We start from the raw sequence: 25,588 nt of genomic DNA on the forward strand, positions 1-25,588 counted from the left end.
GCTGCTCATTTTACCAGAAAGCCCGAGGCGTAAGCTGAGCATCTTCCCAAGGGCCAGCTGAAGTCAGGGGCTTCCCTCTTGGGAAAGTGCCAGCCAGGCTGGAAGGAGGAGTCAAGTGAGGGCCTAGTTTGGAGTCCTGCAAGCAGCATAAAGTTTGACCTCCCCCAAGATTCATGAAACCTTATCTGGTTGTTCCTAGACTGTGATGGCGAACCTATGGCAGGCATTCCACAGGTGGCACACAGAGCCATCAGCTCCAGCATGCATGTGTGTGCCGGCCTGCTGATTTTCGGTCTTCTGGGGGGGGGCAGGGTAAGCCGTTTTCACCCTCCCCAGGCTTCGGGAAAGCCTCCGCATCCTGGGGAGGGTGAGAAACAAATGTTCCAAACTTCCAGTAGACCCATTGGGCCCGTTTTTAGCCCTCCCCAGGCTCCGGGGGCTTTCCTGAAGCCGGGGGAGGCTGAAAACGTCTCCCCTCCCCCCAGAGGAAATACCAAGCTCAGCTTGGAGACGAGCAGTGCAGTGCACATGGGGGTGGAAGCGTGGGGTGGGGTTTGTGCATGCATGCACGTGTGAGGGAGCACTTCGCATTATGGGTGCTGGAATGCACGCATGCTATTGCACATGCGGGCTTGCATTTTTGGCACCCAACCAGAAAAAGGTTAGCCTGTCAGCGTTCCAAATATCATCAACAATTAAATCAGGAGTCCAAGGCAAAGTATTGCTCTAAGTTCCAATGTATGAAAAGAGACATGTTGGTACATCTGGGAAAACCCGACTCTGAGCTTCCTGGGTTTCCCCACCCAGTTGAAAGTTCAAGATCTTGCCCCCACACCCACAAGTCCAACAAGGGGTACAATCTCCCACTGCCATGCTGGCAACTTCCACCCATCCAGTTCCGGTCAGGTGCAGAGGTGCAAAGAGAAAGGATGACCTTGGATTTCTAGAAAGGAATTTTATTTTGACAACAGTACATTCTACTCCTTACTATTCCCCCTCCCAATTCCCCACTAATGAAACAGCATAATAAAATAAGAGAGAAAGTGGCAGGCCAAAGATCCTAAAAGGAACCGGCTGCAGGCCGGACATAGCCATCACTATCCTAGGAGAAGGCTGCCTGGGAAAGTTCTTGCAACATAGGCGGTAGACAATAAAGTTACCGACTTTGTCTGTTGTGCTTGACACATCCTTTTCTTCTGGGTGGGCAGCTGGAGATGGAGGGAGGGCAGCTTCCTGCTAAGTCTGAACCCAAATTTAGGCTCCTGGGAACATTGCCACCTGGAACTGGGATTAAAGACGTCTTCACATTTTTCCTAGGTCGATGTTTTTCGGGAAGAGCTGGCAGCTTCTTTGCAAGGACTCATCTTCCACGCTCAAAATCTCTGTGCCTCAGAGACCCAAGAACCCCAGGCGGTCTACGTGGTAAAGACAAATGGTAAGGACCAAAGAAGAGAAATGGTCCATATTCTCTCTGCTTCAGATTTCCTCCCTGGTCTCGTTGCCAACTCTTGGGCCCCAAACCTTCGACGCAAACTGCTTTCAAACCCCTTTGGAAAAGACTCTGCTGCCCTAACAGGAAAGAGGACAGAATGTCCCGATTCGTAATTAATCTGACTTTAATGGGGAAAATGCCATTATTGCTTGAAGGGAATACAGTAAACCTAGTTTGGCTTCATGATTTATTTCTAAAGTTTACCCAAAGCAGTGGTGAAATTCAAAAATGTTCCGTACCAGTTATGTGGGTGTGGCTTGGTGGGCATGGCTTGGTGGTCACATGACCAGGAGGTATGGCTTGGTGGTCATGTGATGGGTGGGCGTGGCTGCACAACGGACTCACACACAATGCGAAAGCAACTGGACCTCATACAAAAATGTCCCCTGCACCAAACAGGAACATCACAGAGTAACAGAGAGCTCAAAAACCAACTATCACACCGTACACAAAAATAACACAAAAGCTACACCACTGACTCACACACAATGCAAAAGCAGCTGGACGTCACACAAAATGTCCCCTGCACCAAGCAGCAACCTCGCAGACAGTCAGGCACAGCTGATTGTTGTACGGCTGATCATCGGATTTTTTTTTTAACTTTTCTAAGCATTTTTTTACTACTGATTCGGGCAAACCAGCCCGAACAGGTAACATTTCACCCCTGACCCAAAGCCTTGCCACACCGGAGAGCAGCGAGGAGGCTGGAATAAAGCACGGAAGACGGATTCAGGTTCAGAGATTGTGGGGCTGACCAATTCCTTCTCCATCATTACAGGAAGAGGATTTATAGGTGTGAACGATCCTGAACCGGAAGCACTGCAACATCTCTTTGCCACACAAACCCAGATCCCACCAGCTCCCCGAAATGAATTGTGGGCTGCAAAGTCCTGGGAGATTTCATGTACGTAAGCATCACATTTGCATCCTTGTGCGTGTTTGCATCAACAATCAGGTGTGGAAGGTGTGTGTGTGTGTGTGTGTGTGTGTGTGTGTGTGTGTGTGAAAAGTGGTGATGAGCCACGATGGTGCAGTGGTTAGAGTGCAATACTCCAGGCTCCTTCTGTTGACTGCTGGCTGCCTTCATTTTAGCAGTTCAAATCTCACCAGGCTCAAGGTTGACTCAGCTTTCCGTCCTTCCGAGGTTGGTAAAATGAGGACCCAGATTGTTTGGGGGCAAGAGGCTGACTTTGTAAACCCCCTTAGAGAGGGCTATAAAAAGCACTGTAAAGTGGTATATAAATCTAAGTGCTATTGCTAGTCCTTCCTTCCTCTCTCTCTCTCTCCCTCTCCTTCCTTCCTGCAAATTGGTATATACAACATTTTTCACTCCATAAGACGATGCTGACTATAAGACGCACCCAGGTTTAGAAGAAGAAAACAAGAAAAAAAATATCTACCTCTGCCTCCCAGCGTCCATCTGGTATTCATCTGGCTAGCATCCTTGCAGCAAACAGCAAACAGCCTGCCTCCTCCATGTCTGCTGCCTCCGCTGCGGAACACTGGAGCCTTCGCCACCGAGCAGCTGATTGGCAGTTGGATTGGCCTCCGGGAATACTGCCGATCAGCTGTTCCAGGCGGCAGGAATTGCTGCCGCTGTTCTCCACTGCTGCCTGTTGCCCATATTCCGCTATATAAGACACACAGACATTTCCACCCACTTTGGGGGGAGGGGGATGTGCATCTCGTGGAGCAAAAAATACTGCAACTCTAAGTGCTATTGCTATTCTTATTGCTATTAGGAGGGCCCTGGAGGCCTCACGTTGTCTCTCCCTGCCGTGGAATTGGGCCATTGATGCTCCTTATCAAAGGTTATCTCCCAGGGGTTGTTGTTCTTGTTATTCATTCAGGGACTTCGGCCAAAGGTGGTTTTCGATTTTCCCAGCCAGAACCTGCCAATGCTACACCGAAGAGCATGTTAACCGGCATCCTTAACCCAACGGTCTGCCTCACAATGCACGAGATTCTCATGTTCGTTGTTTCTAAAGAGCACTACCCTGTTTATGATGTGTAAGTACAATAGCGAACCCTCATGAGGTGTGTCTTCCTACCTCCAACTGTGGGTCCCGCTGATTTTCAATGCTTTGCAGTGAGAAGCGTGCGGCCACTGACTCATTTTCCTGTGCTATTCTTAAAAAAGAAAAATGGCGAAAGAGAGAGTTCAACAGCGGTTTCTAAATTTGTCTAACAGTTGCTAAAATAAGTCACGGCCCGCTCAATGTCAGATTCTCAGCTTCCCGTTTCTAGACCTCTGGGCTTTTTCAACTTCTGCAGAGTAGAAAACTTTATTTATTTATGAGATTTATATGCCACCCGCCTCACTGGTCTTTTATATGTTGTTCAACCCTCCTGGTATCCTGGTCAGTGGTGGTTTTCAGCAGGTTCTGACCAGTTCTGGAGAACCGGTAGCGGAAATTTTGAGTAGCTCAGAGAACCAGTAAATACCACCTCTGACTGGCCTTGCACCCATCTATTCTCTGCCTCCCGAGTCCCAGCTGATCGGGAGGGAATGGGGATTTTGCAGTAAACTTCCCCTGGAGTGGGGAGGGAATGGAGAATAGAATGGATCTAAAGCCACCCTCTGTGTTTTGTTCCATTGACTGATCGTCATCCTTGGGAGGAATTGCAGATGAAACATTAGAGCAAAGACTTTTGGGGATGGAGCTCATGCTACACAACTGGTGCCTTTTGTCTTGTGTTTCTTCCTAGCAATAATTTATACAATACAAACCAAGATTTTGACTGGGGCGCTTTCCGCAAACTCGCAGAGGAAATGCGATTGGCTTCCCGCTCAACCAGCTTTTTCTTCTTCCTACACCAGTTCTACGGTCCCGGCACTTACGTCCTGAGGCTGAGTAGCAATCCGCACAAAAAAATGGTGGGTTTGGGGTCCCAGCAGGTTTTGGGATGCATGGATGGATAAATAGATGGGTGGGTGGATGCATGGATGGATAGAGATAGATAGATGATGGAAATAGGATAAGTAAATAGATACTGTAGATAGATAGAGGATAGGTTGATAGAGATGATGGATGATGGATAGATGGATAGATGGATAGATGGATAGATGGATAGATGGATAGATGGATAGATGGATAGATGGATAGATGGATAGATGGATAGATGGATAGATGGATAGATGGATAGATGGATAGATGGATAGATGGATAGATGGATAGATGGATAGATGGATAGTTGGATAGTTGGATGGATGGATGGATGGATGGATGGATGGATGGATGGATGGACGGACGGACAGCCCTCTCTTTACAGAGTCAGTCTCTTGCCTCCAACAATTTGGGTCCTCATTTAACCAACGTTGGAAGGGTGGAAGGCTGAGTCAACCTTGAGCCTGGTGAGATGAGAGAAACAGAGACAGACAGAGAGAGAGGGAGGGACAGATAGACAGAGACTTGACAGAGATGGGGAGATATAACTTTCTGCCCCTTTTAGAGGGTAGACCACGGTTGACAAGGGAATGCTGGGAGTTGAAATCCACCCATTGGATTTGGCAAGTTGCCACGGTTGAGTAGCACTCTCCTAGAGCACATGACAACATTGCACCTCCACATTCTGATTTAATTTTCCCTGCCCGTGTGTTCCTTTTGAGAAGTATATCCGAATGCTGCCATTTGGTGGACGGTGTTATGAAGAAGGACCGTTTTACCCAACAACTCCGGCTCATGTCATTCAAGTAGGCATTGCAAAGATCACTGATCTAGTTCTGAAACCCGATTGGCCAGCAATCATTGGAATATTAATCGCCCTCGTCTTCCTCATTCTCATCTATCTCATGCTGATTGTAAGTTGAGACAACAATGATGACAACAATCAACAAAAATGCATCCTTGTGCACCAATTTTCTTAGACGTTTTCTTGATTCTCTAAGCCTTTTTACCCCCCCCCCCCCAAATGTTGCAGATTCTTTGCCAAGCTTTTGGATGGGCCAACAGAGGAAGTTCCACTCCTCAATTCCAAAAATTGCAGTTGAAATGTAATCTGGATAAATATTCATCCCAAGAATCCAAAATTGTGGTCATTCGGAAATATCAATCCGGTACGCAAGCCAGAGGGTGTTTAGAGAAAAATTCCAACTGCGTGGAAAGAGGAGAAGGTAGACGTTATTTTTTGATGTGATAAAAATAAAACCGCACGTCCATAAAGAATTAGCTTGGATGAATGCTTCCCCTGAACGCTGCTAAACAAATTGCACTGTAATTATCTCCTCGCAAATCGCTCACTTTGAAATTAGCACAGATTGGGGGAAATCTACCAAAGGAGAAAGCTGGTGGGATCCAGCGGTTGGCGGATTTAACTGCAAAGATTTGGGCCCAAAGCCTTTTTCTTAGCCACATAGTCTCTAAACCAGAGGTCTCCAAATTTGGCAGCTTGAAGATTTGTGGACTTCACCTCCCAGAATTCCCCAGCCAATGTGTGGGGAATTCTTGGAGTTGAAGTCCACAAGTCTTAAAGTTGCCAAGGTTGGAGATCCCTGCTTTGGAGAACCTCAAGATGGGATGAGCTGATCTGCGTTGTACAATGTACAAGTTTGGAGAGTCTTGCTCTAAACCAAGATTTCTCAGCCTTAGCAAACTGACGATATGCAGACTCCAACTTCCAGAATTCTGCATAGCTGCCTGGGGAATTCTGGGAAGTGAAGTCCACACTGCTTACAGTTTCCAAGGTTGAAAAATACTGCTCTCAACTTTTATATTTCAAACTTGGGATATGGGGGTAGTACCGTATTATAGTCACTCTATACTTCTATTTGTCAGGGTTCCAAAAAGCATCCAAAAGTAAATCAGAGTCTGAGGCAAAGTATTGCTCAAAGTTCCAATTTATTAAGAGAGCCATGTTGGCACATCTGGGAAAACCCGACTCTGAAAGCTTCCCGGTTTTCCCCACCCAGTTGAAAGTTCAGGATCTTTCCCCCCACACCCACCAGCCCATCCCATGGTCCAATCTCCCACTGCCATGCTGGCAGCTTCCACCCATCCAGTTCCGGCCAGGTGCAGAGGTGCAGAGACAAAGGATGGCCTTGGCTTTCTAGAAAGAATGTTGTTATGGCTACATATCATCTAACTCCATACAATCCCCCCTCCCACTTTCCCACAACAGAAAATGCATAATAGAATAATAGAAAGTGTGGCAGGCCTAAGACCCAAAAGAAAAGATGGCTGCAGGCCTGAGACTATTATTATTTGCCCTAAGCAATATGCATTATGTGTCATTCTCTTCGTAGACCAGTTCAAACTATGGGACTCTGAAGACCTCATAGATCTTGACTCATTCAACACCAATGTGTTTTTCGAAATTCTGCTTACGCAATCTCTGGCCGTGACAACCAAACTGAGCCAATTTAAAGAAGAGGTGAGCTATCCCCACATAAACCCTGGTCAAGGTTGTCCCAAAGGTGCTTTTTCAAGAGGCAACGGATTGTGGGCATAAGCTGAGGAAATTGTATTCGTCAACGTCAGCTGAAGTGTCGCATTTAAGGATATTGCGGTTAACGCGAAAACCTGGAAAGACAAACCTGACTTTGTTCCCCTTCTCTACGTCCGTTTCGTTCGTAGCTGAAATCCATATACTTCAAGCTCCTGGAGGATCTGGCCTCCCTCCGAGACCTTTGGGTGGCCAAAATGTGCCTTCCCGATGGAGGGAATCCTTGCAGTGAGGCTCTAATGGGAGATTACAGGAAAGTCAAAGAAGAGGTAGGAGAGTCACAGGGACTTTTATGAGGTTTGGGGGCAGGGAGGAACCTGAGAATTGTCCCCAATTTTCCCTTAAAAGAGGATTTCTCAACTTTGGCACAGTTAAAATGTGTGGATTTCGACTCCTGGAATTCTGGGAGTTGAACTCCATACGTCCACATGGATAAAAGAACCAGGAAGAGATTCCTCATCCTGTACAGACCTCTCCTTTCCTTCCTTCCTTCCTGCCTGCCTTCCTGCCTTCATGCTTTCATCCCTCCCTCCTTCTTACTGTCTTCCTTTCTTCTTCCTTCCCTCCCTCAGCCATCCCCTTCCCTCCCTCCCTCCTTCCTTCCTTGCTTCCTTCCTTCCTTCCTTCTTCCTTCATGCTTTCATCCCTCCCTCCTTCTTACTGTCTTCCTTCCTTCTTCCTTTCCTCTCTCCCTCAGGCTTCCCCTTCCTTCCTTCCTTCCTTCCTTCCTTCCTTCCTTCCTTCCTTCATGCTTTCATCCCTCCCTCCTTCTTACTGTCTTCCTTCATTCTTCCTTTCCTCCCTCCCTCCCTCCCTCAACCTTCCCCTTCCTTCTTTCCTTTCTTTCTTCCTTCCTTCCTTCCTCTAGGTTTAAGTCACATTTTCTATCCAAGCACCCCAAAACAGAGTGCATCAAAAGGCTTGAACGTTGGAAATGATGGTCCCAGATGATGTGTCCCTCCTTTATGTTGTGATTTAGGCAGAGGAGGAAATTAGGTGCAGAAAGCATCGGGCAGCAGAATACGAAGAGAGTTTGACCTGGCAGATCAACCTCTTGACTCAGCATCTGAAGCATGAGGAGGAACACTGGGTGGCCTTCAATTCTGCTCTCCGGCACATTGTGAGGCAAGTGGAGATGTTGGATGAGGTGCTCTCTGGAGAAGAGCTTGGTCCAAATTCTAAACCAGAGCATCGGAGGTAAGAGCAATCCTGGAAAACTTGCCTGCACCAACCCAGCTCCTCCTGGTCCAGGGGTGAAATCCAGCAGGTTCTGGAGAACTGGTAGTGGAAATTTTGAGTAGTTCAGAGAACCGGCAAATGCCACCTCTGACTGGCCCCAGAGTGGGGAGGGAATGGAGATTTTGCAGTATCCTTCCCCTGCCACGCCCACCAATCCACGACCACAGAACCAGGAGTAATTTTTTTTAATTTCACCACTGTCCTGGTCTGCTTGACCACATCACTTGCGATTTCTAACAAGCCAATGGCGAGACTTGGGGGAGGGGGACTCTCTTTGAAGCATAGCTTCTTTGGGGACATATTTGCTGTCTTCTTCTCAGGTTGTTAAGCCTCATAGAAGCTGCAATTGAGAAGCTCACCAACGTGGTGGTCAAGGAGAGTCATCGGCTCACCCAGTGGGGTCTTCTTGGAGAAGGAACAGGAGCTGATCTCCTGAACAAAGAGAAGACGATGGTGCTCCCCAGGGACGAGCTTGTTGGTAAAATGTTTGCTTTTTTAAAAAAGTTGAACTTGTTTTTATCAATGTGGCTCTCCTTCGGACTTCAGCTGACAAAGGTCACAGTGCAAAATGTGTTCTCCATTCCTAATAATAAAGGTAAAGGTAAGGAACGCGGTGGCTCAGTGGCTGAGCTTGTCAATCAGAAAGATCGGCAGTTCAGCAGTTTGAATCCCTAATGCTGCATAATGGAGTAAGCTCCCATCACTTGTCCCAGCTCCTGCCAACCTAGCAGTTAGAAAGCAGGTAAAAATGCAAGTAGAAAAATAGGGACCACCTTTCGTGGGAAGGTAACAGCGTTCCGTGCACCTTCGGCGTTGATTCATGCCAACCACATGACCATGGAGACATCTTCGGACAGTGCTCATTCTTCGGCTTTGAAACGGAGATGAGCACCGCCCCCTAGAGTTGGGAATGACTAGCACATATGTGTGAGGGGAACCTTTACCTTTAATAATAAAGGTGGGATACAAACAAACAAACAAATATAGCAAAAGTTTATTAATGAAACTTATATCCAGCCATCTCAGCATGGAAGCAACTCTGTTCAGTTCTCCTGTTTGGATCTAGGCTTCCCAAAAGCATGAAGCCGGCTTCTCTGTCTGACAGCCTTGGCCCCCTCTCTGCCTCCAACACAGAGCCCTCATCAGGGCCTTCCCCAGACTCCAGGACCGGCCCATCTTCGTCTCCAACCTCCTCACTGTCCGAATCTGCACCAGTTCTGCTGGCCGCTGGCAGGCCACAACATCTCCATCTGCATTTCCGATGGACATCTCTCCAAATTGAAGACTAGTTTTGGAATCCAGTTAATGCTGCCGTTAAATGTCTGAATCACAAAAGATCTGTGTCTTTTCATTGTCTCCATCGCTGTTCCCGGAACCAGGTGGATCCTTAAAGACAGAAGAGCTTCTGCTGCATCAGGATCTTGCCACAGGACTGATAATGCCCAGCAAAGACGCCCCCATGCTTTTAGCCAATCGATCCATGAAATCTGCATCTCCAGATCACTTCCTGCATCCCGAGACCGGAAAACTCCTCCCGATAGCCGGGAATGTTGGCTTTGATCCCGTCAAATCCAAGCTGATCCCCATGGTTGATTTAGTATCTGGTAAGAATGCACCTTTCCAAGGCCTTTTAGGGAATGTTATCCTTGTGCTAATTCTATTTATTTGATACCTTTGACGTTTAGAAGCTTCAATTTGAATTCTTCATCCCTCTTGGTCAGGTCTGATTGTTCTGACTGTCTATCACCTTGATCCTTCTTGCTGTAGGGTTAGGTCTTTCCTGGTTTTGGGCTCTGTAGGTCTCTGATGGACTTCCAAGCCAGGTGGCCACAATGCATTTGAAGGGAACAAGCTGGGGACAACAACAACTACTACTACTGGATACGAAATGAAAACAGCGAAACTGAAGCAAGATCTGGGGGCGGGGGGGAAGCGCGAACTTGTACAAACATTTATCCAAATCCCTCCCCCCAGTTATCCCTACCCAATGTCCAATCTCCAACCCCCAAGGGTGTCATGTGGGGTGCATCTTCAGGTGATCTTATTCCGCTGGTATGCAGAGACAATTGGCCTTGACCAAACCCAAACATGAGCCGTCAGCTTGCACAGAAGATGGTGAGAACAAAACTCCCTTTTTCGAGATGCGTCCACCAGCACGCTTCCCCTCCCAAATACCACGAGCCCCTTCCCTCCATGTTACTATAGCAGCCAATAGCAAGCATGTAAGATAGAGGCTGACATTGGGTGGTTTTGTTTGTCCTTCTGGGTTCAGTTCCAAGTGGGGAAAAAGACACGGGAAACATGGAGGCTGCTTGAAAAGATGGTTTAATGGTGGACAGGATCACGTGGCTTGAACTCCTGAGCAGGAAAAGAGCAGAGATGCTGAGAGTCCCTGGTTTTTATGTCCTCTCTGGGGCCCCACCTCTCTGTTTCCTGTTCTCCCAGGGGTTAGAGGGTCTTAGCTAACTTTGTAGGCTGTCCTGAGACCCAAGCTTGCTTGCCTTACTGGCTGATATAATCTTCCTAGGTGCCATGTGGTGAGATGGGTAGAGGGTTAATCCTACCTTCGTTATGTAGAATAGACTGGCTCAGGACTAAATGCCCCGTTGACAAAAGAGAGGGGCAGGAAGCTGCAAGGAGCTGCTTTGTCTTTAAAAACATGTTTCTCCTTTTCTCGTCCAGGGAAATATAATATTCTGCTTTTTTAAAATATTTCATTTTCTAGGAGAAGGAGGGACGGGTGCTAACTTCCTGCAGTTCTAACACCAACTGTTCAATCACAATGCCCTTCAATGCTTGATCCTTGTAGGCTGTTCTTGTATGTTCTGTTTCCCCTTTTTGAGGTTTCTGCTTAGGAGAGATTCAACATCGCTCGGATCTCCCAATCTTCTCCTTCGTTCCATATCCTATTAATCCCGAAACTGGCCTTCCGGGAAGAATGAACTTACCTGTTCTGCAACCTGAGAAAGTATTTAAGTTTGGAGGCCTGATGCAAGATCCAGTGACTGGAATGGAAGTGCCAATCCTTGCCATCACTGCTCATCCTCAAACTGGCCAATGGTTGACCTTGGGTGGGACATACCTGAATCCTCTCACAGGGATGGTGACGCCTCTCGAAATTGGAGGGCCCATGAAAGCACAAGGAAGCGGAAAAACCGTTCCTATCCTTGGTGTCAGCTTGGACAATAATACAGGTAGAGAAAAGACTTGGTTGTTGGACTAGTGTCAGGTTTCCAAAAGATGCCCTAATTAATTCATTAGCCTCGAGCCAAGTTTCAAAAGAAATCCAGTCGATTATTAGGACCACCATTTCAGCAATACCGCTTTGCAGTCAGATCTAACCTCATTTGAATTATGGCTGAACTTTACCCCTTCCACTATTTGACAAGAGTGGAGCAGCAAAGACAAGGGGAAGCAAGGTGGCCCCTTTTTAGAGAATTGTGATTATTCTGAGGCCCCCACTTTTGGTGAGAAGCCCAGATGGTTAAGAAGTAGAGCTTTACATGGACTGCAGCAGGGGTGAAATCCAGCAGGTTCTGACAGGTTCTGGAGAACTGGTAGCAGAAATTTTGAGTAGTTCGGAGAACCGGTAGCAGAAATTTTGAGTAGTTTGGAGAACCGGTAGCAGAAACTTCGAATCATTCAGAGAACCGGTAGTGAAAATTTTGAGTAGTTCAGAGAACTGACCAAAGTTACCTCTGAGATTTTGCAGTATCCTTCTCCTGGAGTGGGGAGGGGGGAATGGAGATTTTGCAGTATCCTTCCCCTGCCACACCCACCAAGCCACGCCCACAGAAGCGGTAGTAAAAAAAATTGAATTTCACCACTGGACGGCAGCCTCCATACAAAGCCATAGAGAAAAGCCATGGATTTTTCAAAATATTATTTCAGAAGCTTCAGGAAAAAATCAATACACTTTCCAGCTTTGTCAAATACAGAAGGACAATGAATATAGAGAGAGAGAGATTACTTGGAAGAGGACAATGAAAACTAATGAAAAGACTCCATTTATTAAGTCAGCTGCCCCAGCTGCCTCGACTCTCTCAAAAAGTAGTTTAGCCAATCAATAAATATAATAAACAAGGCATTAAAAATAGGTTTGCTTTGCTCTTCTAATCTCAGAAGATTAGAAAACATTTCCCTTTCTGTCCAGCGTTGTACCATCAATTTTTAATAATGAAAATCAACCTATTTATGATTGTCTGAAAATTCAATCAACTCTATGATATGGATTAATTGGAGGCACCCCAAAAATCTAAGGGGTCTTGATTTACTCCAGTTCCAGATGAATTTCAGAGAAAACGAACTGAGGTCCACTTCCCAGAACATAACAGTCCACATCATCTGACTCCCTGCTGTGACTTATCATGGTTTATGATGGGTAGAAACATAGGAGGGGTGTGGTGGCCTCGAGGGGGAGCTCTTGCCTCACAGTCACGGGGCTGTGAGTTCAATCCTAGGGAGAGGCAGATATTTCTCTCTTTGGGCACAATGATGATTTATCTGCCGAACAAAACTCTGCATTGGCAACAGGAAAGGCATCTGGCCAGGAAACACTCTGCTAGCTCCATTCAGTTGCCCAGACACCACCCCACAAGGGATTATGGGGTTGTTAAAAGATGATGTTGATGGGTAGAAATAGAGTTGAAGGCATCTAACATCGGTTGTGGATCCATTCAGGATGAGCTGATGTGGACTAATGTTCTCTTGCTGTCCTCTGAACACACAGGAATGGCTGTCCCACTAGGAGGGCTACAAGGTCCTTCTGGGGACCTTCTGCTTCCTGGAGATCCCTTTGTGGAGCCCTTGAGTGGCAAGACGGCTCGCCTGCAGGGCCTCTCCCTTCGTCAGGGTGAAGTAGTGCCTCATGCAGGGGGCTACCAGGTACTGTTGGAAGCCAACGTTCTCGTCGCCCAGAACCTTGTGGTGAAAACTCTGCAGGAATATAAAGACTCCATCGGCAAGGATCCAAGCTCAATGGGCACTTTGCCAAAAAGTCTCGATGGGCCAGAAGAAGCCATGAAAACAGCACTGGCCCACAAGCTCGATTATTTGATGTACCAGCTACAGAACCTGGAGAAGCAACGAGATGGTGCTTCCGGGGTCAAGAGAACTGGTGGAAAGCTGGGTAGGTCTTGGGATGGATTTTATTTATTTATTAGCTTGCTTGTTGTTGTTGTTGTTGTTGTTTATATGTTTCATACTTCTTAACCATCCATCTCCCTGAGAGAGGGACTCTGGGTGATGTACAATTCAGTCAATAAAATTAAAACCAGAATAATTTAGACATAAAAAAATAAGATTATAAAACAAGATTATAAAAATTTCAAAAGGTGGAGTATTCTGAGATGGGGGGTTAGCAGTTGTTAATAAAAGTGGGGGGTTCTCCTGGCCCCATGGTTGTATGGAGCCCTTGTACACCACTGAAGGATACACAACCAAGTTTCCTTTGAGGAATGCCCAAGAGATTGAGGACTTTCCTCACCTCCGAGGGTGAGATTTTAGTTAGTTAGTTAGTTGGTTGGTTGGTTGGTTGGTTGGTTGGTTGGTTGGTTGGTTGGTTGGTTGGTTGGTTTGTCACTCATGTGCAAGATAACAGGAATACAAATAAAGATGGACATGGACAAAGGAAATGAGTACAAGTAAAATGGGGAGAGTAGGACAGGGCGGTAGGCACACTGGTGCGCTTATGCACGCCCCCTTTACGGACCTCTTAAGAATGGGGTGAGGTCCACGGTGGACAGTTTAAGGTTGAAGCTGTGGGGGTTTGAGGATGTAACAACAGTCAGGTAGAGCATTCCAGGAGTTGACCACTCTGTTGCTGAAATATTTTCTGCATTCGAGTTTGTAGTGGTTTACCTTGAGTTTGCAATTTATTTTGTGCTTGTGTATTATTGCGTTTGAAGCTGAAGTAGTCATTGACCGGTAGGACATTGTAGATGATAATTTTATGTACTACGCTCAGGTCAGACCGAAGGCGGCGTAGTTCTAAGTTGTCCAAGCCCAAAATGTTAAGCCTGGTGGCATCCTCCCACATACATCCCTGCGGCCAATTCGCTCACACAGGGAGGGTCTTCTCCTGGTGCCGTCCACTAGGCAATGCCAACGGGCGACACCAAGGAGTAGGGCCTTCTCTGTGATGGGCCCAACCCTCTGGAATGACCTCCCCCCCCCGACATTAGAACCACTTCTGACCTCCGCTCCTTCCGGCAAAAATTGAAGACCCACCTGTTCCGATTAGCAGGCCTGGCATAATTACAACTGTCCCTCCTGGCAAATGTATTATCATCTGGTTATTTTAGGGGTTTTTTAATTTATTGTGTCTATTTTAGGGGTTTAAAACTTATATTTATATTAGCTTTGTACAGTTCTTTTAATTGCATTTTAACCTCCTCCATGCCAACTGTACATATTTAACCTTTTTATTGTATTTTGTTATATTCTATATGGACTGTACACCGCCCCGAGTCCCTTTTGGGAGAGGGGGCGGTCTAGAAGCATCAAATATAAATAAATAAATAAATAAATAAATAAATAAATAAATAAGTAAAGGGATTCTGTTGCAAGCAGAGGAGTGGAGGACTCTTCTCGTGAAATACCTCTGGACTCGCTCGATTGTATTAATGTCTGATATGCAGTGTGGGTTCCAGACAGATGAGCTGTATTCGGAAATTGGTCTACAAATGTTTTGTATGCCCTACTTTGCAGTTCAAAGGAGGAGGAGGAGGAGGAGGAGGAGGAGGAGGAGGAGGAGGAGGAGGAGGAGGAGGAGGAGGAGGAGGAGGAGAAGGGGGAGGGAGGAAGAGAAGGAGGAGAGGAGGAGGAGAGGGAGAGAAGAACAGGGAAGGAAGGAAGGAAGGAAGGAAGGAAGGAAGGAAGGAAGGAAGGAAGGAAGGAAGGAAGGAAAGAAAGAAAGAAAGAAAGAAAGAAAGAAAGAAAGAAAGAAAGAAAGAAAGAAAGAAAGAAAGAAAGAAAGAAACTTAGCCACAAATATACATCTCAGGTAGGTTCTCAAAACCTTGGTCATTCATTGGCAGTATGTAGTTCCGATTTTAGTGATACGTTTTGTCTTTATTATAAACCAAATTAGGAATGATCAAGTATCTCAGCACAGAATTCTGGATCCCTGCTGTCTTTGGGATGAAGATTCCAGACCCTGGAAGTTCGGAATTGATGGTTCCAGTCCTTGGCGTGGACTGTGATTGGAAAACGGGTCAGCCAATACCACTAGCTGGGGTGACAGAAGATGCTGACGGAAAAGGTAAAATCTGTTTGGGGGATCGCTTTGGATATGCTTATTGTCACATCTAATTGGACCCCAAGGTTGGACTCCCATGGGGCCATGCAAGGGCAACTCTCTTCTAGGCTGTGTTTTGTGTCCAGGTTTGGTTGCCTTGCTGGCTGACGTTAATTTCCCCAGGTGCATGGTGGTGAGTTTCTGTAGAAGGCTAATCCTACCTTTGTTATGTACAATAGGCCGACCCAGTCCTTTAATGGCCTATTGACAAAGGTGGGGGCTATTAAGAGCGAGTCTGTTTCCTGCCTAAAAACACGTTTCTCCGTTTCTTATCCAGGGAAAATATAATATTCTGTCTTTTTCAATATTTCCCAGGATATTTCGTTTTTCTAGGAGAGGGGTGGGTTATAGCTTCCTGCAACACCTAAGTATCTTTGCCTGTCTTGTAGGCCTGGTTCCCATCACCATAGGCTTCAAGGCCATCGATCCCATCACAGGGCAGATGGGACCGGTGATCGGAGCTCAGATCAACCCTTGGACGAAGGCTGTCCTTCCCGTAGTCCAGTCCCAAGGATCCTTGCCGAGAGAAAATACAGACCCCGATCTGGTAATGCTCTTCTGCCGCCTTCGGAGAGGGAGCTCTCTCGCACGGATTCTCCAAAACCTCTTTGTGACGTGTGTCATATTTGCAGCTGGCCGCCTTGGCCAAGGAGCTGATGGCCAGGCGGGCTTATTGGAGGTCCCAACGCGAAAAAGAACAGGAGATATTTATGGAGGTGGATCACCTCTCTCGGGACATTCTCGATGCTGCCAAGGAAGGGAAAATTGGGAAGGTGAGCATGAAAAAAAAATACCCCACCCCCTGTTTGGAGCCTACAGGCCTCCCTGAAGCCTCCTGGGACCAAAAATGGGGCACACGGAGGATGCCACACACCCCTGTGCTCCCCCGCCCCCACCCATGTGCATACACACCCCGGTGTCTCCCGCATGCGCGGCAGAGACCCCAAAATCAGCTGGCTGGTGGGAGGCATGTGCACAAGCACGGTGGAACTGAGCTGAGCGAAGGCTTGCGTGCCAGTAGACAGGACTCCATGTGGCCCCTGTCTGTGCCATGCGTGCCATAGGTTCCCCACCACAAATCTAGGCAGAAGACGTACAAAGAATCTGGTAGGATAAAACTGTGGTTAAAAAAAAGACCTTGTGATAAAATGTAATGAGTGACAAAAGAACTCAGTTTCTGTGGATCCCACCTGTAGATGTTGGTGCACAGGCAATTTTGCTCCTTCGGGACAGGCACAACCTTGGCACTTTAACTCTTCTACCCGTCCCTGTCTCTCGGCCCACAATTTTCTCTTCGTTTTCCTCTCCTGCAGTCCAGGTTTAGGGAGAAATTAAAAGCTGCTGACAGAATTTGCCGCCTCCTGGAATCGTCTTCAGCCCGAGAAAGTCAAAGGCAGGTCACAGCAGACCTCACAGCCTTGGGGAGCCCGGAACCGTCTTTATGGTCGAGAGGTAAGGAAGGAATTCCGCAGAAATGAGGTAGAAGATGTGCAGGCTGGTTGGAGCGTTTGAAGCATCTTTATGAAGAGATGCCTGCTGCGGAGGGAGAGAGAGAGAGAGAGAGAGAGAGAGAGAGAGAGAGAGAGAGAGAGAGAGAGAGAGAGAAAGAACAAAAGAAAGAAAGAAAGAAAGAAAGAAAGAAAGAAAGAAAGAAAGAAAGAAAGAAAGAAAGAAAGAAAGAAAGAAAGAAAGAGGTATGGGAGAAAGAAGAGAGGGAAAGAAGGAAGGAAGAAAGAGTCCATAGACAAGGAAGGGGGGGAGAGAGAGAGAAAGAAGGAGGGAGGGAGGGATAGGAGGAAGGAAGGAAGGAAGGAAGGAAGGAAGGAAGGAAGGAAGGAAGGAAGGAAGGAAAGAAGGGGAAGGGAAAGGAAAGGAAACGAAAGGAAAGGAAGAACGATGTGAAATAGAAACAGTGATTTCAGGATATGTCTGCATGCATTGTGCAAATCTGAAGCAAAACAGGTGATTCAATTGTGAACAGAGTTTACTTATTTATTAAATTTATTTGCTGCCCATCTCATTATAACGGAGCTGCGTGATTAGATCAGAATAACCCTGAAGCCCAGGGTGTGAAGGGAGGAGACCATGATCAAATGATGGCTTGCTTTCCATGCCAGTTAAAGCTAGGTGGGGACTGCTTATTTTGCATATTCTGGGACTCATGCAATTAAAGTCACATCTAGCTTTGACCTCTGAGCTGGTCCATCTTTCCGGGGTTTTAAAGGGACAGACATTTGCACAGGGGGGGGGGGGGGGCGCAATGGTTAGTCCAGAAGGTGGATTTACGCTCACATCCTTCCCAATCTGGCTTTGGTGGCTCTAGTTGACAAGGACGAAAGAGAGCAGGAGGCCAAAGTCCAGCTTTTGCTCAGGAAAACTTTGGAAAAATTGGCGCAGTTCGTTCGGAAAACGCAGCTGGAAGATCAGCGGATCGGGATGCAGCTGAAGGAAGCTGAGCGACATTGGAGCAAGAACTTCTGCACCCGGGAAGCCATCCAAGAGAGATTCAGAAAGGTGATCCACCCCATCCCCCACAACCCTGATCTACGGGGATCTCGGTTTTTAATGCCTATTTCAAAAGAAAGTATGATGATGATGATGATGATGGTGATAAATTATTTAGACATGACTACCATAAATGAGACAGAAACACACTACATTTCTTTGCAGACCAAACTGCATCTCTTGGCAGAGTTCCAGCAACACGTCGCAACCCATCAGACTCGAGTGGAGACTGAATATTGCCGACTGGAACACCTGAGACTCTTGTCAGACATTGTGACCGTCCAAACAAAGGTATGATGTTCCTCAGTCAGGCTGGAGGTGCAACTTTGAGTCAGCCTCTCGCCAGGGATAGTAAGATGTTCATCCAGGATAAACCATCCCTTGTGGAAATCGTTGCTTCTCCAAACCAAAGCTTGTTCATAAAAAGAGGATATTTGTGACACAGGATTGAACTGTGGAGTCCTCGGGGAAACGTTTTCAGGGAAACACAGTAGCAGGAGATGGTCCATAAGGAAAGTTCAAAAAAAGGGCCACATTTTGCAGAATCCAAACCTCCTTTCCCATCTCAGGACTGTCTCTCCGGACCTTCTCAAGGCTTCATGAGCTACCCAGCTGCAAGGTTCTACAGCATGGCGGCTACTCCCTGTGGAAGTTGGGAGATCATCAATAAAAAATTGATCCCCTTGCTGAAATCCGTGCTGCAGACCCTGGAGGAGAACAAAAGAGATTCTTCCTCCCCTGAGGAACATCAGGAATCAGGAGGTACCAACCACAGATTATGTTGTGCTGGACACAGTGGCTCAGTGGCTAAGACGCTGAGCTTGTCCATCAGAAAGGTCAGCAGTTCGGCGGTTCGAATCCCTAGTGTAATGAAGTGAGCTCCCATTATGTGTCCCAGCTTCTGACAAACTAGCAGTTTGAAAGCATATAAAAATAGGAACCACCTTTGGTGGTAAGGAACCACCTTTGGCGTTGAGTCACGCCGGCCACATGACCACGGAGACGTCTTCGGACAGTGCTGGCTCTTCAGCTTTGAAATGGAGATGAGCACCGCCCCCTAGAGTCGGGAATGACTAGCACACATGTGTGAGGGGAACCTTTACCTTAATACATTATATGTGTTCCAGAGTTTTTATTTAAATAAATAAAGTGTTTATATATATAAATGGAACAGAAATGAATCCAATGCCTGCTTTCATTTTCTGGCAGAACTCCATCATTCTTTCCAGGATATGTTGGATCTTCAAATGCTTCCTAAATCTGGAGAACTTGTCCCTGTGCTCGTTTCAAGTCTTTCTGCGAGGGAATTTGTAACCTACCAGTATGGCATTGTCATTCTGCAATTTCTCCGACCGTATATTGGTGTAAGTGTTGAAAAATGCAAGCATCTTAAACAAAGAGAAGGACCAGGGGAAGCATTTTATTTATTTATTTATCTAGTTAGTTCGTTCGTTAGTTACTTAGGTGTAATTAGTTAGTTCATTAGTTAGTTAGTCAGTCACTTATGTACAAGATAACAGGAATAAGAATAAGCATGAATAAGAACACAGAAAACGAGTACTAATGGATGGGAAGAGTAGGGCAGGGATGGTAGGCACCCTGCTGGTGTGCCCCACTGACCTCTTAGGAATGGGGTGAGGTCAACAGTAGACAGTTTAAGATTAAAGTTATGGGGGTTTGAGGATATAATGATAGCAGTTCTTCCAATATTTGAGGGGCTGCCACAGAGAGGAGGGGGCCAAGCTATTTTCCAAAGCAACTGAAGGCCAAACAAGGAATAATGGATGGAAACTGACCATGGAGAGATTCAACCTAGAAATAAGGAGGAATTTTCCGACAGTGAGAACCATCAACTGATGGAACAGAAGTTGCCTTCAGAAGTTGTAGGAGCTTCATCCCTGGAGGCTTTCCAGAAGAGACTGGTCTCCCATCTGTCAGAAATGGTGTAAGGTCTGCTTGGGCACAGGGTTGGATTAGATGATCTGCAAGGTCCCTTCCAACTCTGTTAATGTAAATAGTTTCCATTTTGCATGGAATCTAAGATATTTTTTTCTTTTCAAAAGTTGAAGAAATGTTGACTCTAATCAATGGGTCAGCCTGGCATAAGCAGGATGGACTGTGCTACATTCTTGTTGCTCTCCCCTTCTCTTCCAAAGTAGTGGAAATACAATTAGGAGTAATTACTATTTTGAGAAGTAAATTTTCTTTTTTTCACATCACTGTCCATCTAACTGGCTCTCATTTCAATTTTCCTCTCTTTATGCAGAAGAAACTCTCCTCATAGGAGAGTTTCAGCCCTAATACGTTGAAACAACTTCATCTTCTACCAATCCAGATGTTTTCTCTGACCCAAAAAAAATGAAAATAGAAATTTCAAATTTTATTCAAGAGACAATAAAAAAGAAAAGAAGGAACAAAAAGGCCAGAACACATTCCCTCCAGCAGCCTACACTCAGATAAGCAGGGATTAACTCCAGACAAACAACCTAAAACAAACAATACCCTAATCAAGAAGCTACCAAGGGGAAAACCACACACCTATACAAACACTAGGAGAGCAAACTTTTGTATACAAAGAGGGAGAAAACCTCACACACCTCACACTAGTTGGGTAATGAAACATTTGTAAGCAAACAACCAAACCCAAAGAGCATCAAGGATAACCCTGAGCTAGAAATAGTCTCTTCTGTTGGAATTTAATTTCCTCATTGAAAATTTTGAATTTCCACTTTACTATCCTTGATTGGGATGTGGTGACTCAGTGGCTAAGACGCTGAGCTTGTCAATCAGAAAGGTTGGCAGTTCAGCGGTTCGAATCCATAGTGCCGTGTAATGGAATGAGCTCCCATTCCTTGTCCCAGCTTCTGCCAACCTAGCAGTTCAAAAGCACGTAAAAATGCAAGTAGAAAAATAGGAACCATCTTTCGTGGGAAGGGAACAGCGTTCCGTGCGCCTTCGGCGTTTAGCCATGTTGGTCATATAGCCATGGAGACTTCTTCGGACAGCACTGGCTTTGAAACGGAGATGAGCACTTCCCTGTAGAATTGGGAACAACTAGCACATAGTTGCGAGAGGAACCTTTACCTTTATGTTATCATCCTGGATTGGAAACTGAACTATAGCCACTATTTCCTGTTACTCTTAGGCTCCAGAGGTGGAATTGTGTCTTGCCTCCAGAATTCCTTCTAGCAAATCTCCTGGGAATGCTTTCAGAAACACCTTTTATTACCAGGTAAGCTATGCTGAGTGGAAAAGATAACTGGTTCAGAGTGTTTAAAAAGGAAGGTGTGATGGAGAACTTCCTAAATAGCAATAGCCCTTAGACTTATATACCACTTTACAGCCTTCTCTAAGTGGTTTACAGAGTCAGGCTATTGCTCCCATCTTTGGGATCTCATTTTACCCACTTCAGAAGGATGGAAGGTTGAGTCAAACTTGAGCCTAATGGGATTCGAACTGCTGAACTGCAAGCAGCCGGCAGGAAGCAGAAGTAGCCTGCAGTCCTGCACTCTAACCACTGCACCACCATGGCTCAAATGTTAGAAATCTGAAGATCCTGGATGTCAAAGCCTCAGAATCTTATTGGTCTCCACTTTCCTTTTTGGCAATCATTTTTAAAGGGATTTTGATCTGCTTTTTCTTCAGATTCCCGGCAATCAACTCTTTGTCTTAAGAAAATCTCTGGCCTGTGCTGGGAGCTTTGTCCTGCTTCTTGTCCACTGCCTGGCTCACATCACCGCCGATGACTTCAACCAAGATTCCAAGCCAGCTTTTCGAAGGCTGTTTTACCAGGTGAAGTATAACTGATTTAAAACCTTGGGATCCCCTCTCTGTCCTTTCCTTTTTTTGCAAATGTTGCTTTGCCACAAACCTCTTTCATCTCTAATCTAGCATTTCTCAACCTTGACAACTTTAAGATAATGTTGCGGCCCACCAGTGGAGCTGGCAGCCAATTCGGACAGTGAGGAGGTTGGGGAGGAAGATGGGCCAGTCCTGGAGTCTGGGGAAGGCTCTGATGAGGGCTCTGTGTTGGAGGCAGAGAGGGGGCCAGGGCCATCTGACATTTATCAGCTGCCTTTGGAGTCAGACATCAGTGGGGCAGATGAACAGCTGGAGCCTGTTTCCAGTGTGCGCATGCACAGAGTGGCCAGACGAAGGGAAGAGCTAAAGAACAGGGGTCGACTCTGAGGTAAGGCCACAGGTGGACGATGAATGGCCCCTCCCAGAGGAAATAAAAGAGGAGCGAAAGGGGAGTGGAGTTTGCAGGAGACAATTAGTTCACTTAATTGGTTCGTTACTCTCTGAGACTCCTTGCCAAGTTTGCAGATAAGGTCTATGACTGTAAATGCTCCCTTGAAAGACTTTGCTGGAGGTGAATGAGCAGAATTCACAGTAAATTAATAAAAGGGTTTTTTGTTGGGACCAGGAGTTTGCTTCATGCTCTTGGGAAGCCTCGGTCAGAACAGATAGGTGGACTTCAACTCCCAGAATTTCAGGTCCATGGTTCATCCAACTGAACAATGCTCAGTATTTATGACTTCCCTCCTATACGCAGAGAGCCACTGATACCCTGAGCTACAAATAACCTCTTATCCTTTCCCTGCTTTGCACCTTAATGCATTTACTTTCCTACGAAGCTTTCTGAATCAATGCTCTCCAGTTAAGATATTTTCTGAAAGGTCCAATTTTTATTTTTAGTTATTATTTTTTTTGCCTCTCAGGCCCTTAAAGCCTGCCTGGGAGAAATGTTCTCACTGAGGCTCCAAGTGTCAGCATTTTCAGAAGAAGGTAAATCTGCAGCCGCTGTGATCCAGGAGGCTTTGGAAAAGAGCGAGGAGGCATCTGCTGAGCTTCTGTTGGAGCCCCTGCAGGCCCCGGCCAAGGGCTGCATGGACTGCCAAAAGGTGAATGCTTCAGGTATTCTCCGCTTCCTGTAAAGATGTCCTGGTTGGAGTGGTTTGTTCCCACAAATATCCTCTCTGTGGGTGCATGTCCATGTACGAGTGTGTTTGGGGGTATGAGCTAAGTCTTAGAACTAACAGTGGAACTTAAGGCGTGATTAGGGGAATATATATGCAGTTTGGTCTGGAAAGAAATTTGGTGTGTTTCTGTCTCACTTATGGTAGTCATGTCTAAATAATTTATCACCATCATCATCTGAGGTGGCGCAGTGGTTGGAGTGCCACACTGCAGGCTACTTCAGTTGACTGCTAGCTGCAGTTCAGCAGAAGGCGGACAACTCCAACTAAGAACAAGTATTCCACAGATCTTCCCTACCATTCTCCATTAACCTCTCCCAGCCAGCTTCCTAAGTCTATGTAGATCCTTCTGGTCTTCTTACGCTTCCTCTCTCCTGCTTCAGGATGTCTGCAGAGCGAAAGAGAAAGAGCAAAGGGAGGTCCCGTCCCTGGAAGACCAATGGTTGAGCCAGGAAATAGAGAGGCTTCATAGGAAGCTTCGGAAGGACCAATGGCCTGAGTGAATTTTGGAAGCTCTGGTAGACGTCATCAAGGCAGAGCAATGGAAGGACCTTGAATGACGGCCTTTCTGCATTACTGGAGCACAACTATTGGAAAATAAATGGTCAGGAGGAGCCTGAAAGTAGAAGGAAGATTGGGGTTGTTTGAATTTTTTTAAAAAGTTTTTATTTTTAAAAACAAACATACACAAACAGAACATAAAACATAAAAGCCTCTTCCAGTTACATCCAACGTGTCGGTTGGTTACAAAACCTTTGTGCATCCTCTCCATAGTCCTCACTTACAATTAATATAAAATCTCACATTATCAGCCTAGTATATATGTATACATTATTATCATGATTGATCGTTTATTTTGACTAAAACTATTCTTGCTTCATTTTACACAAGATACACGAGTCCCTTTTGGGAGAGGGGGCGGTCTAGAAGTGCAAAGAAATAAATAAATAAATATTCTAAATTTTCAATTAATTTGTGTTATAACAATTCGTTACATCCTCCTAAATCCATCCAATAGTAGTATATCTTTATATTATACTCCGTGTCATTCCATTATCCTTGTATTGTAGAATTCTCTGTCATATTTCCTTTCCATATTTTTTTGTCTAACCATTGATAAAATAAGTCCCATAGGTTATAAAATTGTTTTATCTTCTTGTTCTCTTATTTCAAATGTCAATTTGCTCATTTCGGCACACTCCATTATTTTCTGAATAACTTCCTCCTGCATTGGTATTTTCTCATTTTCCCAGTTTTTAGCTAATACAATTCTAGCCGCTGTTAACACATTTAGGGGTTGTCTGAATTATTAATCCACACGGAGCATATACATCATGCTGACAAGAGTGATGATGATCGCATGTTGGGTTGGGTGAACTTTGGAAGGCAGTAGGATAACCAGAGTCTGGTGTCTCTGTGGAAGATTAAAACTTGTATCTTTGAAGGGGAGGTGTTCTTTTGAGAAAAACCATTGGAGATTCCAGCTGTGATGTGGGTGGGTGTCACCTTTCTTCTTGTCTTATCTAATTTAATTTAATCAGACTAATCAAGGAGAGAACCAACATGGACCTAAGGAGAAATTTCATGACAGATGGGACAATTACCCAGTGGAATAGCTCCAACCCTGGAGGTTTTTAAGAAGAGATTGGACAGCCATTGTCTCCTGCTTGAGCAGAGGGTTGGACTAGAAGACCTCCAAGGTCCCTTCCAATTCTGTTACTCTGTGTAACAAATGATTCAGTCTATATATTCCTTTCAAGTGATGAAGCAATAATCATGTAGAAGCGGTTAGATAATCAGAAGGGACTGCTTAAGGAGACCATATCTCAGAGATAGCATAGTTAGTGTGCTGACCTCGTAGAAAGAGATAAATAATAATGTCACGCAGATGCATTTATCGAAAACATTTCGGCATTGTTCTCCAGTTTCCACCTTGGCTGTTGTTGGTTTTTTTCTCTTGCTTTGCAAGGTCAAAGATATGCAATCTTGGTTCTGCTTTGATTCATGCCTGTTCAGCAAAGGGCCAGAGCTTTGCTGGGGGCTGTGTGCTGTGCTGACAAAATGATATTGTATCTTCAAAGGGTTTGGGTTGCTTCAGGTGACCACACCACCAGCATGAAAAGAAAATGTGAACTCCAAATAAACTGGAGGATGGATCAACAAATGATTCAATCACAGTTGTTTGGATTTACGGGGAGCAAGAAGCCAGAGATCACAGCAACCAGGTTCACCCAATATGCTTAAGCTCAAACTAAACCAACCACTTCCCAGTTTAGTAGAGGGAGGGAGGGAAGATTGCTTGGCTTTGCCTAACGTGTGTATCAGAGATGGATTGGTCTTGGTTCTGCCCAGTTCAGCCGAACCAGTAATGGCGGCAGTGGGAGGCTCCCCCCACCTGCCCAGATGCTTCTGTGCATGCGGAGAAGCATCACGCGCGCAAGAGAGAGAGAGTGCGTCAGCAAATGGGCATTAAAATCAGTACAAACCCACCCTGATGTGTATGTATGTATGTATGTATGTATGTATGTATGTATGTATGTATGTATGTATATGTAAGTCTTGTATATAGACCACTGTTTAAAAGACAAACCTCTGTGTACTGTATTTTGCTCCTCTGTTGTCTCAAAATAGTAT

The 25,588-nt window shown here is 45.7% G+C and overlaps 3 protein-coding genes across 3 annotated transcripts in view; all 3 read left to right on the forward strand.

The window, feature by feature from the left end:
* Positions 1 to 25,588, forward strand: part of SIK2 (salt inducible kinase 2) — a 191,585-nt gene that overhangs the window by 53,699 nt on the left and 112,298 nt on the right. The window lies entirely within an intron of this gene.
* LOC309396011 (uncharacterized protein) lies at positions 753 to 9,256 on the forward strand (the record flags this gene model as incomplete). Its single annotated transcript, XM_081960720.1, has 11 exons — positions 753 to 758; positions 1,318 to 1,435; positions 3,343 to 3,502; positions 4,202 to 4,370; positions 5,106 to 5,294; positions 5,414 to 5,606; positions 6,735 to 6,862; positions 7,066 to 7,203; positions 7,914 to 8,131; positions 8,494 to 8,651; positions 9,240 to 9,256. 11 exons carry the CDS (start codon positions 753 to 755, stop codon positions 9,254 to 9,256), a joined length of 1,494 nt encoding a protein of 497 aa, XP_081816846.1.
* LOC309396328 (uncharacterized protein) lies at positions 12,851 to 23,842 on the forward strand. The gene is made up of 13 exons (XM_081961373.1): positions 12,851 to 13,301; positions 15,264 to 15,434; positions 15,860 to 16,017; positions 16,103 to 16,243; positions 16,784 to 16,922; positions 17,794 to 17,984; positions 18,141 to 18,266; positions 18,545 to 18,737; positions 19,185 to 19,339; positions 21,121 to 21,207; positions 21,621 to 21,767; positions 22,697 to 22,879; positions 23,338 to 23,842. Exons 1-13 carry the CDS (start codon positions 12,863 to 12,865, stop codon positions 23,455 to 23,457), a joined length of 2,250 nt encoding a protein of 749 aa, XP_081817499.1. The 5' UTR covers positions 12,851 to 12,862; the 3' UTR covers positions 23,458 to 23,842.

This window comes from Natrix helvetica, assembly GCF_964273705.1.
Source record: "Natrix helvetica genome assembly, chromosome: 8".
Taxonomy (NCBI): Eukaryota; Metazoa; Chordata; class Lepidosauria; order Squamata; family Natricidae; genus Natrix; species Natrix helvetica.

Bases quoted from the DNA above. Each gene is read 5' to 3' on its own strand.
- LOC309396328 (XM_081961373.1), top strand. From the start codon at position 12,863: ATGTGGACTAATGTTCTCTTGCTGTCCTCTGAACACACAGGAATGGCT. The intron at 16,018-16,102 runs GTAATGCTCTTC...TCATATTTGCAG, and splicing joins AAAATACAGACCCCGATCTG to CTGGCCGCCTTGGCCAAGGA. The intron at 16,244-16,783 runs GTGAGCATGAAA...CCTCTCCTGCAG, and splicing joins AGGAAGGGAAAATTGGGAAG to TCCAGGTTTAGGGAGAAATT.